At 41.0% G+C, this 16,180-nt stretch overlaps 2 protein-coding genes across 2 annotated transcripts; both read left to right on the top strand.

Moving 5' to 3' along the window:
* The first annotated feature begins 2,204 nt into the window (after nucleotides 1-2,204).
* On the top strand, nucleotides 2,205-3,867 carry LOC143600548 (leucine-rich repeat protein 2-like). The gene is made up of 7 exons (XM_077078209.1): nucleotides 2,205-2,391; nucleotides 2,513-2,645; nucleotides 2,741-2,812; nucleotides 3,129-3,272; nucleotides 3,351-3,422; nucleotides 3,522-3,593; nucleotides 3,689-3,867. The coding sequence occupies exons 1-7, from the start codon at nucleotides 2,313-2,315 to the stop codon at nucleotides 3,753-3,755; spliced, it is 639 nt and encodes a 212-aa protein (XP_076934324.1). The 5' UTR covers nucleotides 2,205-2,312; the 3' UTR covers nucleotides 3,756-3,867.
* A 1,223-nt stretch (nucleotides 3,868-5,090) lies between these two features.
* LOC143601344 (small ribosomal subunit protein uS14z/uS14y/uS14x-like) lies at nucleotides 5,091-6,001 on the top strand. The gene is made up of 3 exons (XM_077078783.1): nucleotides 5,091-5,247; nucleotides 5,687-5,786; nucleotides 5,877-6,001. The coding sequence occupies exons 1-3, from the start codon at nucleotides 5,186-5,188 to the stop codon at nucleotides 5,883-5,885; spliced, it is 171 nt and encodes a 56-aa protein (XP_076934898.1). The 5' UTR covers nucleotides 5,091-5,185; the 3' UTR covers nucleotides 5,886-6,001.
* The last annotated feature ends 10,179 nt before the right edge of the window (nucleotides 6,002-16,180 follow it).

Raw genomic sequence — 16,180 nt, 5'->3', positions numbered from 1 at the left:
TACCTAAATAATTGCTCGATTTGGTGTTCTATGCTTATATGCCTATGTGTTTATCGCTTTTGGTTGGTGGAACTATAAAATCCTAGACTATTTGGCATCCCCTTATAGCAAGGTGTCGTTAACGTAATGCAATTAACGATAACTATAAAATCCTAGACTATTTGGCATCCCCTTATAGCTAGGTGTCGCTAATGTGTTTAGCGATATCTATTTATCCAAATTACCACTTTTATTTATTGTTTCGTATGCAAGTTTTGTGGCTATCTTTATTATATACTAATATGATCAAACTTATGAATTGCTCACCGACCTTTGTGTTGGCAAACTTTATTTTATGAAATGTTGCAGGTTTGCATCTTGGTTGATTTATGATTGTGAAGAAAACGACATCAAAGACCTTAGGATATTAGTAAAAATGAACAATATCAATTTGCCATATTTTGTGATATCTTGTTTATGGTTATTTTATGGATAATTGTTATGTGACATTTTCGATGTTGTGAAATGAAATGAGTTTATTAAATACTGTCACTTTAATTAGTGTCATGTGCTTATGGACAATCGTTACACCTCGGCATGTTTCGCCGCCTTTGATCGGGGTGTGACAGATTTAAACTCTTATAGATGTGATTTCTCAAAATCAATAACTAAACTTGTATTACAAACATGCTATATAGATCATCGTAATTAACTCTTTTTATAACTTTACTAAAAAATCCCCTTTTTTTAAATGTTAATGTAAGCATTTAAATTCACATGAAGCCAAATACACCGGTTGGTGGTCCATTGGTAAAAGTAAAACTTTTAAACACCTTAGGTTAAAGTGATACGAGAAATCTTGGGTTAAAGTCACATAAATGATAAATTTTTGTAAAATATATTGTGATTAAAAACTAAAAACATGAAACCAAATGCCATATCCAATGTTGTTGAGACCCAGGGCCGGTTTCGAGAATTTAAATGCCTCGATCGAGCAAAAATAAAAAGGCCCATATGCCCTATAAGAAATAACGAAATATATAAGCTAATTTTTTTTAATGACGATTAATGTTATGGATAAAAAAAAATTCGGGCTCAATATATTTAAGATGATTAAGATTCATACATATTTTATAATTTTGTTTTTAAATATATATAATAAATTTGGCCCCTAAAAATTACTGGTCTCTGCTAAACGTCTGGCTCGCATTACCCTAGGGTTGGCCAAGTTGTTTGCCATATTACTAGAACTCCAAATCTATTAAGATATGATAACAATATGTATGCGTGTTAATAAAACTGCGAAATCTTTTGATGAGAAAAATATTGTTAACTAATAATTTAATTATATATTTTGTTAAAAGTATAGATAATGGTTAAAGTAAAATCGAGTATGAATAGTATAAAAAATTTCTTAATTTTCTATTATGCTAAAAGGATAAAAATACTTTATAAAAATCAAATAGAATTTTTATTTTAAAATTTATTACAATCCTACTCATTTCCTTTTTTCATTAAAATATTATTTAATACGTAAAGAATAATAGCCTATAGTTTATAACCTTATTGGTGATAGAATCATTTCCATTATTACTTCATTTTTACAATATATCTTATCATTTTCATAATATGCCTTATTATTTTCACGGTATAATACCGGTTCAACCGGCCGATACGTACCGGTTTTTAAAACATTGCTCTTCGGTCATCGAAAAATTTTCCGACTTGTCTTTTTCATTTTCTTCCTCTTAGTTCTACTACTTTGTCAACAATATATTGAAAGATCAAACTACCATAACGATGTCAACTCTCCAGTGGTTGTAATGTGCCCCCGAAAAAGCCGTGCCCCGGGCGGGTGTCTGGCTTGCACCACCCTAGAGCCGGCCATGTTGAGACCGGATTGGACCGGCGGTCTGACTGGAATTTGGTTCACTAACCAGTCTGGTTATGTATAGTTCGCTCGGCTCCTAGAGAGCCGGCCGGTCCGAAACGGTTCAACTGGTCCGAACCGAAAAACCGGACCAGTTGAAATTGTTGTGTCATATTTTTATGTTTACTAAAATTATTTGGCCGGTCAGACCGATTTGAAGAGTTGAACGGTGACGGTTAACCAACCGATTTACTGTTAGGTTATGAAAATGTTGACCATGTCAGTGGCATGTGAAACCAAACATCAAAAACATGAAAACGTATGACTTACGACCCAATAGAAAACAAACACCCAGCATCTTCCATGGTCTTTCGTTTGACCAAAACTTCCGACTTTGACCATTTCTTCCCTTCATCTTCTTCATAACCCCAATTTGAATCCAAACTCCTTAATTCTCATAAAAATGGTTTCTTTCAGCTTCAAGATCTTCCTGCTATCAATCTTGTCCACTCTCACTCCTATTTTATCCACCAATTCGGAAGGTAAATCCAAAGCTTTAACAATTCTTGTTCATGGGTTTTAATCCCTAACTCAAATTATCGAAAACCCATCTTTTGGTTCGTGTTTAATTATTAATATTTGATGTTGATGTTGATTTTGCAGTAACTGTTTTACATGCTTTGAGAACCAAGTTTTCTGACCCCAAAAATGTGTTACAGAGCTGGGATCCGACACTTGTAAATCCTTGTACATGGTTTCATATTACCTGCGACCCGAACAATCATGTTATTCGTTTGTAAGATTCAATGATTCTTGATAACCCGCTTTCAATTTCTGAATATTTTTGTTAATTTTAAGATTTTAATTGTTTTTTTTATAATTGAATTTCAGGGATTTGGGGAATTCTAATATTTCTGGAGCTTTGGGTCCGGAACTCGGTGAACTCAAGCATCTTCAATACTTGTACTTTCTCACAAATCATTGATCTTTTTTTTTTTTAATTGAGATAAAAGTTCATGTGTTTTTGAAATTTTATTTTAGGTATAAAAATATTAATAGGGAAAACAAGTAAAACCGTATACTGAATACTGATTAGTACCGGAGTACCGATACCATTGAAAGTAACAGAATTACTGAAGCCGAATAGTGTTAAAAACATGAAAAAAGTGGTATCTGTAACGATTGTGTTGGTACAGTGCTGGTATTCGGTAAAAAATGTTAACACCTATTTAATTTGGTTAATGAGAAACCTAAATGTTTTTTTGTTGTTAAATTGCAGGGAACTTTATGGGAACAACTTTGAAGGCAAAATCCCAAAGGAATTAGGAGGTTTGAAAAACCTAATTAGCATGGATTTATATGGCAATAATTTGCAAGGGGAAATTCCAAAATCATTTTCTAAGTTGAAGTCTTTAAGATTTTTGTAAGCATATAATTTTTTTCTTTATAGCATAATGTTATATCTTTAGTGAGTTGTATAAACTAATATAGTAACTTGCAGGCGATTAAACAACAACAAGCTTTCCGGCGCTATTCCAAGGGAACTAGCAAAACTCTCTAACCTTAAAGTTTTGTAAGTTTTAAGGATTCATGCTTGCTTGCATGTACAAAGTTTATGTTAGATGATGAATGATTAATTAATTATTTGTATTTGATGTTTTTGATCATGCAGCGATGTTTCAAATAACGATCTTTGTGGCACGATACCTGTCGATGGCCCTTTCTCAAGTTTCCCAATGGAAAGGTATATCTCAATAGTGATTTTTGTTTCATGGATTCATTCTCGTACCACACAAATGGGATTTTAAATTAATGGTTTGTTTTTGTTGCTGTTTTTAGTTTTGAAAACAACAGATTGAACGGACCCGAGCTGCAAGGACTAGTTTCTTATGATTTTGGATGCTAAATGATTGATACAGAGCAAGTGGTTTGAAGCTGTAGCAAAATATTGACATCCTCTGTATTATACATATCATCATAAATACTAAATAGGTGACACCTATAGGATCTTATTTTTATTGTATGTTGAATTGATCTAATTTTATTCTTAAACTTGTTATATTTTTTCATTTCAGTGTGAACTTATCCGAGTTGTTAAGTTGTATATATGGTGAATTAAGAATATGAAAGTATGTGGTAAAATGATTGTAGGACCATATTTACAATATAAAAGTATATGTCTGTATTTGGTGGTGTTTAATATTCAAATCAGACTCGAAAAATTGCAATTCAACTTGGTTATCGGATCAGGTTAACAGTTAACTTTTTATCCAAAGTCAGCATTCGGTTTTCAAAGATGAGTAGTTTCTTAAAAGTTAAGATTAAAGTGTGAAAGATTTGATCACTACATATAATAATATAAATCTCATGTAATACTCTTGGTAATAAGCTGATCCACTTGATCTTAGCAACAACATGAGTAAGAGCCCGATATTTGACCTCGGAAGTTGATACTAGACCGAGTATCCGCATTGTTCTCCCTTCGCATACGCACTAACACACATTGTTTCTCTTCATAGTTCTCACACAAATACACAAAGTTTTGAGAAAAACAAGAGATTTATCATTTATGGTTTCTCTTATGTTACTATTTTAGTTTTTGGCTTGGTTTAATTTCGGTTTTGTCGTTTGGGTTGCAAATTTTGGACCGAAAAAGATTGGTAAAAAAATTGTATAAGTTGATAATTAATTGAGATACTTTTGAGTTTAAATATTCGGGTTACACCATACATTAAATTATTAAAAATTACCTAAAATTTAAAATAAGAAAAACAAAAATGCATAAGTTCAGTTTGGTTTTAGTTAATGCAAAACTGAATCGAAAGTTCGGTTTCTATAAAAACTCATCATGCATCTGTTACCGCCACTGTCCACCAAATTTGTGTGGTTCACGTCTCATAAAGAGGGTATTAAACTGATTCTTTCTAAGGTTGTGATTGAACTAAACCGGACGAGAGCTTGCCCGTGTTCGTCCGTTAAGCTTTTGTCAGCAAAAAACAAACAGTTCCCGAACACTTTATCGAACGAAAATTTGTGCCGGTGCCCGACCATTAAGGAACTTAGTTTGTCTGGGTCCGTCCGTTAATGGATGATAACGGACGTAACTAATATTTATTATTAAATTCTAGACGAAATCATGTGAAGAATAATAATAATAATAATAATAATAAATCCAAAAATAAAAGTAATTATAAAATGGAGGGTACCCATTAGGGTTTTGACGAGCTCCCAGCATAAATACTAATTTTCGTCGCATTCGCCAAGCCCTTACAAACACCGGCTGCGGCTCATATCGATCGAAAGGAAGGAAAGCTTTGAAGCATCAGAACCAGAAGCATGGGGCACTCAAATATCTGGAACTCTCATCCTAAGACCTACGGCCCTGGATCTCGCACCTGGTAACTCCCACGTACATCTTCACCGTATTGATTTTCTTTTTCTATGTGTCATATATTATTATTATTATTATTATTATTATACTAAATAAATTTTGTGGCTTCACATAATAACCGTTTCATCGTTTGATTTTTGTTATTTTTACTTCTGTGATTTGAGAATTAATTTATTAAATGAGCAATTTATAAATTTAAATTAGGGATTCACGATAGTTCAAGCAATTTGTGAAACTGTATATTATGATCTTGTAAAGTTATGACATTGAGCATTTTGAAACTATATTTAATTCACCTTTTTTATTCTTCAGCTATAGTTACATTTTTTTAACAATTTCTTCACTGAAATTTATTTATTGTTTTTCGTTATCATGATAAGTAGCTGATGAAGTTGGTTTTTGTAATCAATTAATTATTGTGTTAATACACATATTGTGGATTGCAGTCGGGTGTGCGGGAACTCTCATGGTTTGATCAGGAAATACGGTCTTATGTGCTGCAGACAGTGTTTCCACAGCAATGCCAAGGAAATTGGCTTCGTTAAGGTATGGTAACAGTCTTAGGTTTATTGCCTACTTGTTTCTTGTGAATTTGAAACCTTTTGAAGTTAACTTGCATAATTGTTATCTTTGCAGTACCGCTAAGGAGTTGAAGGTTTATTAGTCGAAGCTTGTTTTTCGTAATAATGATTAAAGTATTTAGATGTTTTGTTAACTGATCTCTTTTGGGTTAACAATGGTTGTAGTTGGATCATTATTGCATCTTGAGTTTTTCATATGAGAACTTTTATTTAAAGTCAAGAAAATTTGTGTTTAATCATTCTTGCTAGATGATAATGATTCTTGCTAGTTTAAAAGTCAGACTAGATATAACATTATCACCTATTCTTTTAATGGTGTACAATGTTAACTTCAAAGGTTTCTTAAATTAAAGATCAAATGTTATCAAATTGCTTTAGTGGTTTTGGATCCTGCACAATTTGTTGTTTTTATGAACTTGCCGGATAATGAAACTTGATTTAGCTGTGTAGAGTTATTTGCTAAAGTACCTTTTGAGTAACAAAAGATAAACACAAATTTAGGAAAACATGAATGCTTGGTGTTTATTTGCTTTTAAGTACTAGAATCATATATCAATTAATTCTATTGCTTTAAACATGGCAATAGCAACCGACCATTTCATCCTGTTTATAGTCCCATTATGAATTTATCCACTGAATTTCATTTTCTAAAAACATTTGAAACAATGATAGTAAAATATTTTGGTAGTAGAATGGTGTAAAATAATACTCCGTATATGTTTTATGGCTTTGTTTTTTCTGTACTCGTCACATTGGTGAAAGTGGCCAATTTTTACAAGTGAAGTGAATACACCAATGAGATTAAAATCTTCAATTTGTAATACGTGAGTCGCAAAAAGAACGATTGAAAATGTGAGTTTAATGAAAAGCGTAGACTTTTTAAGGCCAATATTATGAAAAGAGTAGTTAAAAACAGTACTTTGAATGAGTTAACACTTAATAGAAAAATGAAATTTTAAAATATTTTTTTCACAATAGTATTCATACTAAAAGCATAAAACTTATGAATAATTATTTGCTACTATTTTCCAATGTATCTAAAAACACGTGAAAATTACAAAGAAGAAACAATACAGTTAAACTTAAAAGCAAGGTAATGGCCCGATTAGAACGACGTCCCATCTTAAAGAAAATGCCATTAAATCACCATAAATTGGAGGATTATTAACTCTGATAAGATCCCATGTCACACTCACTCCAAACTTTTGTATGCAACTAATCTATTTTTTTTATGTAATTTTCATCTTACTTTATGTTTATTGAATCCAGCTGCATAGTATTTTCGTTAAATCTTGGTATACCATAATACCATGCAATTTTTAAATTTGTTATTAGTAACCGAATTATTACTCTCGATGAATATACAGGATAAATGTTAATTGCGAGAAGTGAGTTATGGATGACGTGATGATTACGCTTGTACCTGAGTTGTTTATACAAGACATTTGGGTCAAAAGATTTTAGGTTCGCTGGCAGCCTCACTTTCAAGTTGGCTATAATGGTCCATGGTTTGCTATTACATTGACTGGTTCATTTTTTGCTATTTGCTTCATATATGATCTATTTGGACCATGTATACCCCTAGTTCGATGTTTTTGTTATGATAGATCGAAAATACCCCTAGTTCAATGTTTTTGTTACGATAGATCGTTCCTTTCGGGATGTTAGCCCTTCTCCTTTCATTTCCAATTTCCCCATGCTTGCTTGATATCCATGCTAGGTTCTACTAAACCTTCTATTTTATAATTATAATTAAGACCACGCCTATGTTCTAGTTGGTCGGGTCAACAAATGAGTCCAGGGGACACAGAAAGGGTTGGGACTAAGCTATCAATCATTTCTTCAAAGTTCATTTAAGTACTAATTAAATATGTTTACTATTAAAAAAGTTGTCTCATGGTTCACATATCTTTTATATATGTGACAATTATACAAAATTATTTTGTTGGTTCAAAGTAGTTAATCAGACGTTCATTTAAGATTCAAATTATTTTGTTGGTTCAAAATTATTTTCTTCAAAGTAGTTCATTTAAGTAGTCAATCAGACGTTCTTTAAAATAGAGAAGGAGAAAAATGGCATATTTAAAGCGGTCTTGTTTTATAAACAAGCCGAGCCCAATTCAATGCTAACTCACTTAAATTTACACCAACTTTAAATATTTTATAAATAATGTAAAAAAAACATTTAGTTTTTTAAGATTAACTTCTCATCATTATCCGATCCATCCCTCATCAAGATCCTTTGTCTATGTTCCAATTATGTAGCCGCGTCTAACCGAGCAGAGCTTATGCTCAAGTTTTAACTCGGTTTTGCTCGAGCCCGGTGAAGAAACACTAACCAAACCCCTGACAGATTACTGGTAACCTGGGGGTTGGATAGCTGTTTCCCACGAGGGGTTAGACCCTTGGAAGATGGTTCTTCTGATAACCTGCAAAACAGACACCGTGAGCTCGTCACTGAGAAGGGGGGGGGGGGTTCCTCCTTGTGACCACCCTCCGGCGTGAGAATCAGACTAGATTGCTCTTTAAATATAAAAGTATATTAAGAGATTGCTAGAGCAGATATCAGGTATATTATGATGATATAAGATAATGTAATGTGTTGAGATGATCATACCATTTGGGGTATTTATAGCCGAAGGTAGGTTTCCAAGGAGGTATGGCCGGCTGCCACAGTGTTCCTGTTCATCAACAGTAGCCTACGCACGTGCCCTGCTGGTAGTTGGTGGGTAGGCAGCGGCTGATAGTGACCAGGCCTGCTGTATACTATTCCCTTTCCACCAACTGCCGGCTACGCACGTGGTATGACAGTAGTTGGTGAGTAGGCAGCGGCTAATAGTGATACAGTACAGGAGCATGCTGCTCGCCATACTGTATCAGTGAGCTGTCGTATCTCTGATCAGATCTTTCGCCCATACCTCGTCAGGTACAGTAAAAGATCCTTCAGTATACAGACTGGCTTATTTGGGCGGGAGTATTCCCCCTCCCGCCTCTGTGCGGGATTGCTCCCGGCTTTGCTCATTCCTTCAGGTGACACTGAATGATCGAGAGCTAAGTGCCTTGTGCGTGTAGCCATGCTGCGCGGGTGGCCTTCCCTAATGGCTTGTATCCGAGGCTGCGGGGACAGGCGGAGTCCTTCACCATTGGGAGGCTTTTCCTGCGGGACCAGCTTGCGTACTGCGCGTAAGGACGTCACGTCTCTGAGCATGGTTGGTCCTGCGGATCCAGTTGGTCTCTGCGCAGACGTCTCTGTTTAAGGTGAGTCTTGCGGGTCCAACTGGGCTCTGCTGGGACCTACCTCTTCAAGTCCCCCCAGTCCAATGTTCTTCTCATGCGTGTTTAATAAAGTGAGGTGAACTTTTGGACTTAAGCAAATGGTTTTGAAAAGGGTTTTGTAAGGTTTTCCATGGGGATTCTTTCCGCGGAAGTCCTTGTCACTTGCAGAAATGCCCGAGTTTCCTGCTTGGTCTTTGGGTATGATGCGGGTAGGTCTGTAACCTCCTCGCAAGTCAGGAGCATTGAGTCCCAGTTGAATGGATTTTCCATGAGGTTTTGGTAGTTTTGAACATAGTGATCAATTATGTTAAAACCACTAATTCCATTCTGGTGTTTCAAACAACGTAGTTCTCGACGTTCCTGCTATGCGGGGATGTTATTTCCGTTTCCGCAAGCATTGCCCAGAAGATCCTTCCTGGTTTCAATTCCCAGCGGAGCGCTAGGTATGTGAAGGGTTTTGCCTTAACACTGTACCAGCGCTCGTCTTACGGTTACTTTACTTCCAAGGTATTCCTGGCGTCAATTCCCTGCGGGTGCTAGGTATGTGAAGGGTTTTGCCTTTACACTGTACCCGCACCTGTCTTATAGTTACTTGGTAGCCGAGGAATATTTGGCTTCAATTCCCTGCGGGTGCTAGGTATGTGAAGGGTTTTGCCTTTATACTGTACCCGCATCCGTCTTATGGTTACTTGTTCGCCAAGGTTTACTTGGCTTCAATTCCCTGCGGGTGCTAGGTATGTGAAGGGTTTTGCCTTTACACTGTACCCGCATCCGTCTTACGGTTACTTGTTTGCCAGGGTTCTTGACTTCAATTCCCTGCGGGTGCTAGGTATGTGAAGGGTTTTGCCTTTACACTGTACCCGCATCCGTCTTACGGTTACTTGCTTGCCAAGGGGTAAGGGGTATTTTCCCGCTTACTTTTTAATATTTTCGAATTTTGAATTTTGAAATTCAAAGAGTTGGTGAAAGGATAAGAACAGTCCAAACCTCTGAAACGTCGTGCGACGGTTTCTTCTGACTGTGTCAGGACGTGCAGGAAGTTATGGTGACGTGACAGAACATGGTCATTCCAGTCGCTTTTTCAGGCACGTCGGCGCGATTTTTCGGGCGCGTGGCCGCGAAATTACTGGCACGCGTCCTGTCAACAGCTGTTGCCAGCTTGCTTTTTGCCACGTGTCATAGTTTCATTGCACATTCGATTTCTCTCTCCTCCGCATTAAATTCACCGCATTAATTGCGATTACTATATAAAGGGGAAGAGGGTTTTTTGTAATCCACACTTTTCACTCTTCTCTTCATCTTTAAGGCGATTTCCGGCGAATACTCCTTCATTCAATCGAGCATTCTCTCGAAATCGTTCTCTTCTTCCTCTGCAAGATGTCTTCTTGTGATGCTGAAGCTATAGCTGACGACAGGGGTACTGCTGGCGAGTGCCAGTGTGCTCTGCCCGGCGATCAGTACCGGTATGTTGTCAGGAAGTTCATGCTCGATCATCTCGAGCCTGAGTTTCCTGAATCCCACCAGACCGTGTACGATGCCCCCAGAGGCAAGATCGGGGTTTATGCTGCATTTTTTGTCTATGGGAATCTTAGATTCCCATTGACAAAATTTGTTTACCGTGTCCTTGAGAGGCACGGTGTTCATTTGACCGAGCTGCACCCCATGGCGATCGCAAAGATTCGCCATTTTGAGTGGGTGTGCCGGATTTTGGGCATCGAGCCCCATGTGGACCGCCTGATGACCTTCTATACCTGGAGGTGCATCCAGGGGTGGTACACCCTGACGACCCGTATTAAGGGTCTGAAGATTTGCGACACCGAGCGCAGTCTTCGCGCGTGGAAGCAGGAATTCTTCTACATTTCTGCCCGCGCCATCCCCTTTGCCATGAAGTTTAAAAATGGCCAAGCGATACCGAGCCTTCACGCCCCCAACTACCAGGAGGCGGAATGGTTTTCGAAGATATCCCGGGTCCAATCTCCGGTTTACCGGTTTGCGGAGTCCGGGATGGTCATGTTAGGGATGAGCCGGGTGTGGAAGGATGCGTCTCAGGTTCCCATCCTTCTCGAATATGGTTTGAACTCTATTCCCTATGGTATGTCTTGTCTTTCTTTTTGATACGAGTTTGTCTTCTAACTGTTTCTTTTCTTTCAGAGGGAAATGATTTGGAGTCGCTTCTGTACCCGCGGGAAACCGACGGTCCCGCGCGGATGGGTACTCGTGCTCTGGACGAGGGCGAGTTGCCCATCCTGGAGCAAACGGCGGATCGGTTCGTGGAGGTCTATCCGCTGGGCCACGAGATCCTGAGCCACCGGCGGCCAGGTAAGGCGATATTCTTTCCTCAATCCCTCAATGCTGTACCCGCTGCTGGAATTCCTGACCTGTCTTCTGAGGAATCCTCAGATGCTCCTCCGTTGGTGCGGAAGAAGAAGGCTGCTGCCGGCGGGAAGGGGAAGGAGAAGGCCTCCACAGCTGATCCGGTGGTTCTATCTGACTCGGATAGTGAAGAGGTGGCGGGGAACCCCTGTGGTGAGAAGACCACTACTCCGGAGGCTACGACCGTTACCTCCGGAGAACCAACGAAGACGACGGTGACCGGTACCAAGAGGCCGGCTCCATCGGGTTCCTCCCCGCCCGTCCGTACGTTCAGGCTCAAGAAAACCCGTAAGTACAATCATAATTTCTGTCTTTGTAGATTTATCACTATAAATTTAACACTTTCTTCTTTGTGCAGGCGTGGATGTTGACGCATTCCAGGGTGAAGCGCAGAGGAGTACCCTTCCGCCAATGACGGTAGGCTTGGTCAGCCTACCTGAGGCGTCGACCCAGGTGCCTGCACCTGCTTCCGCTGGTTCAGTTGCTCCCTCTGAGCAGACTGTTCCAGCCGAGATGACGTCACCGCCGGCCGTGAGTGCGATTTTTACTGCATCCTTCACAGAGCCGGCGGTTACTGCTGCTGCTGACTACGAGGCGGCGACCACGGCGGCGACCACAACGGCGACCACGGCGGCTGCCACCATGCCCGCGCCACCGGCACCGACGGCCGGACCATCAGGTACGCGCAGGGCTTCCCGCCGATCTTTGCCACCTTCCCGTCTGCCTGACCTGTTGGATGGATTTCCTTTAGGTTCAGGTGATGGGTTTGGCGGCTATCGGCCTGTCATTGACCCTACAGGTGCGTAGGGTTTCTTTCTTTTTCCCTTATGTTTTTTATCATCTTTTCCTTACTGCCTTTGTTTCTTTTGCAGTGTCGGATTCCAATGAAGTGTATGTTCCACGATGGAACATCCGCCGAGGAACAACCCTTCGCACACCTGTGGAGTGCGTGGACTGGGCTCGCCACGCTGCTCCTCATGGTGCGTTGGGGGAAGCCATGGTTAGCTACCAGGAGGGTAGGCTAACCAATGAGCTTCGGGTTCTCCTGGCCCGGATGCAGCCACGCGTCGAGCTGCTTTGTCGTGAAAATGACAAGTTAAAAGCAGCTCGCGCAAAGGAAGTATCTGAAACGCGGGCTCTTCGGGAGGAGAACCAACAGCTGGCGGCAGCTGCCGCCGACAAGGAGAAGGCCTTCAAGGCCCTCGAGGTTGAAGTTCAGGCGCGACTCGAGGCCCGCTCCAAGGCTGCCCAAGCTGTGAATGAACAGCTTCGGCTGGCCAGAGAGACTGCGCGAAACGCAACCGAGAGGGCTGCCAAGGCTGAAGCCGTTGCTGAGCCTTTGCGTGTGGAGAATGAGGAGCTCAAGGCCAAATTAGAGGCTCTCCAACGCGCTCATGATGCCTTGGCAATGGAATATGCCAAGAAACTCCAGGAAATCTTGGACCAGAGGGGGGTGCTTGACCACACCGAGCGGAAGCTTAAGGGTGTCGAAGAGGCTGCCGCAAAGGAAGTGCTACTTGCCAACCTCAACAAGAGCGAAGCCGAACGCGCCCGTAACGAAGCTCAAGCTGCCCTCCAATGGCTTCTTCGAGAAGCGTTGCCTCAGGTATGTTTAGCTTTGTCTTCACGCTTTTCTTTGTAAGAGAAGGTTATAATACTTGTATTTTCTTTGTAGGTTGTGCGTCGGGTCTTTTCAGAGACCTCTTACGATGATGCTATGAGCGCAGCCCTCAACGCTTCTCATGAGGATGGGGAACGGACCGGCTTCCTGCTTGGTCTAGGGTTTGCTGAGAAAGGCGTCCCGCCTTCCAACTTCCCTTTGTATAATGTGGATACCGAAACTATTTATGACCAAGCAGTGAACCAGTATGCCGCCTTCCCGCATCCAGTGATGGAGAAGGTGGACGAAGTAGCTGCTGCTGATGATGGGTTAGCTGTCCTCAAAGCGTTCCTCGAACCACCCCGTTCTTCTGACGGAGCGGGTCCAAGTGGAGGCGGCCCTGAAGCTTGATCCTGAAGATCCCTTCCCATTGCTAAGATAGACTTGTATAGTTTTATTCTTTTAGGCGGGTAGTTACCCGGCCATTCTTGTAATATATTATTGAAATATGAATCTTTTTGCTAAGATTGTTATTTCCTTCTTTGGGTTCCTTGCTTTATAAACTTATGACTTGCATACTTAGTTTAAATTAGCAATTTTCCAAGTGTTTAGAATAAGTTAACCTTTGAACGTGGTTGATAATGGGTTAAAGTTTCGCTTCCTCCTTCGTGATTGTGCGGGTAGAACCGTCACTTGCACTTGGTAGGATGGCTAAACTTTAACCTTCATCTGGCCTGCGTGTAGGTTTTCCTTATCTTTCTTCGAAATTTCTAAGGCATTAGGATAAGTTAACCTTTGAACGTGGTTGATAATGGATTAAAGTTTCGCTTCCTCTTTCGTGATTGTGCGGATAGGACCGTCACTTGCACTTAGTAGGATGGCTTAACTTTAAACCTATATCTGACCCGCGTGTAGGTTTTCCTCATCTTTTGAGGATAAGTTAACCTTTGAACGTGGTTGATAACAGGAAGTCTTGCTTCCTCTTTCGTGATTGTGCGGGTAGAACCGTCACTTGCACTTAGCAGGATGGCAAAACTTTACCCATATCTGACCTGCGTGTAGGTTTTTCTCATCCTTTTTTAAGTTCAGATTAACCGTTCAACGCACGGATGTCAATAGGTTTGGTTTCCTTTCACGATTTGTGCGGTTAAGACCGGCACTTTCATTTAGTGGGATAGCCAATATTTACCAATGACTGACCTGCGTGAAGGTTTGTCACGTTTTTGGGTTCGTGCGGGTAGGACCGCCTTCCCACGCAACGACTTCATGTAATGTGAATGTCGTCACCAGTGTTGCATAGTTTAACCGTTCGACGCGCGGTTGTTGATAGGTTATTGTTCAGTTTCCCCATTATGATTCGTGCGGATAGACCTGCACTTTCATTTTGGGTGCTGAACCTCTCCTTCAACTGACCTGCGTGAAGGTTTTTTTTCACATTATTGGGTTTGTGCGGGTAGAACCGCCTTCCCACGCAACGACTTCACATAATGTGAATGCCATTACCAATGTTCCGAAAAGTATAAATGTAAAATCATCAGCTTCGATGTTCTAGAGAGAATCATTTCCATTAGAAGTGGCTCTTGGCCTTTACAAATTGGAATTGATTTACATGCAAACTGTGTAAATGAGCTCCCTTCCATGTTGGGATGGGAGCGCCATCGAGCCGATACGCACCTTGTTCGGGATCTCGTTCTTTACGCAGCATGTAGTCTCAATATTGAAGCTGGAATATTTATTGGTTTTTTTTTTTTTTTTTTTTTTTTTTTTTTTCAACTAGGGTTCTACACGCACCCGCCTGCTCAGCCTTTATTGCGCCACGAGGTGCGCGAGCGTCCCATCTCTGACAAATGCTTCGACCATGTCCTTTACGTCTATGCATTCTTCAGTGTTGTGGCCTTTTGTCCTGTGAAAGTCACAGTACTTGCTCCGATCAGCATCGTGACGATGTCGGATTATTGGAGGCTTTGGCCACGGGAGCTCTTCAGTGGCGAATATCTCAGCGACGCTTTTGGTGAGTGGCGTCCATCTGGAGTTCCGGTGCGACTGTACATTATCCCTTCCGCCCAACCGATGTTGCAAGCCGGATGAGGTGTCAAAGTTTACCCTTGACTGCCAGATGCCTAGCTTTCGCTTTTTATTTAGTCGGGCGGTGAGGACGTTGTCTTCTCTCGTCTTCTGGGTGTAGAGGTTTGTGCTCTGCGGGAGATCTTTACCCAGTTGCTTCTCCGTTTCCGCATAGCGTTTTGCTGCTGTCATGATGCCATCCCATGTGGATGGCATGCCATCTTTACCCGTTAGGGTGCGGATGAGCTCTGGGTCATGCGCGCCCTGGATGAAGGCAGCGCGAACAAGATCTTCGCTGATACTGCCCAAACTTAGCTTCTTTGAGTTGAAGCGAGTAATGAAGTTTGGCAGAGATTCATCTTCTTCTCGTATGCATTTGAGGATTGTCCATTGTTCCTCGGTATACTTCCGTTGCTGGCTGAAGTGTTGGCTAAACTTCTGCTGGAAGTCTGCCCAGTCGTAGATGTGGTTGACCGGTAGACGATCAAACCAAGCTCTAGCAGCCCCAACAAGCGTCATTTGGAACATGTAACACCACGTGGGTTCCGTCCAATTGCTAACGGTTGCCCCTGCTATGAACCTGTTCAAATGATCGTCTGGATCAGATATACCGTCATATGTGCCTATGTTAGGCATCTGTTTGGCACTCTTTGGGGCGATTGCTTCCGCAATGTCCCTTGCAAACTTTGACGTTCCTGCATTTGCAATGTTTGGTCTGAACGTTTTAGAGAAGTCTCGTGGATTTCCAACTTTGCTTTTTGGTTTGAAGGCTTGTCCAAAATGCCTTTTCGGTTGGGATTCCGTTTCCTTACGCTTCCCTTTTGCCCTATGGCGAGGGTTCGCGTCGGAGTCGGATTCCTCCGAGTCAAAGTATTCGAATTCGTCGGCCTGTTGGACGGAACGCATGCGTTCGTCCAATTCAGCCTGGAATTCCTTTTGTCGTGCCTCCGCCCATGCCTTAACTTCATCGAGAGTCTGGCGGGGGAGTCATCGTTTCTCAAACTGGATATCGGTGGATCCCAGTAGGTGATCATTTACTGCACTTG

Source organism: Bidens hawaiensis, unplaced genomic scaffold (assembly GCF_021521415.1).
Source record: "Bidens hawaiensis isolate Kalapana, Puna unplaced genomic scaffold, B.hawaiensis_p1.1 tig00001960_1, whole genome shotgun sequence".
Lineage (NCBI taxonomy): Eukaryota > Viridiplantae > Streptophyta > Magnoliopsida > Asterales > Asteraceae > Bidens > Bidens hawaiensis.
The sequence above is the reverse complement of the archived record's forward strand: the minus strand, read 5'-3'. Positions and strand labels throughout refer to the sequence as shown.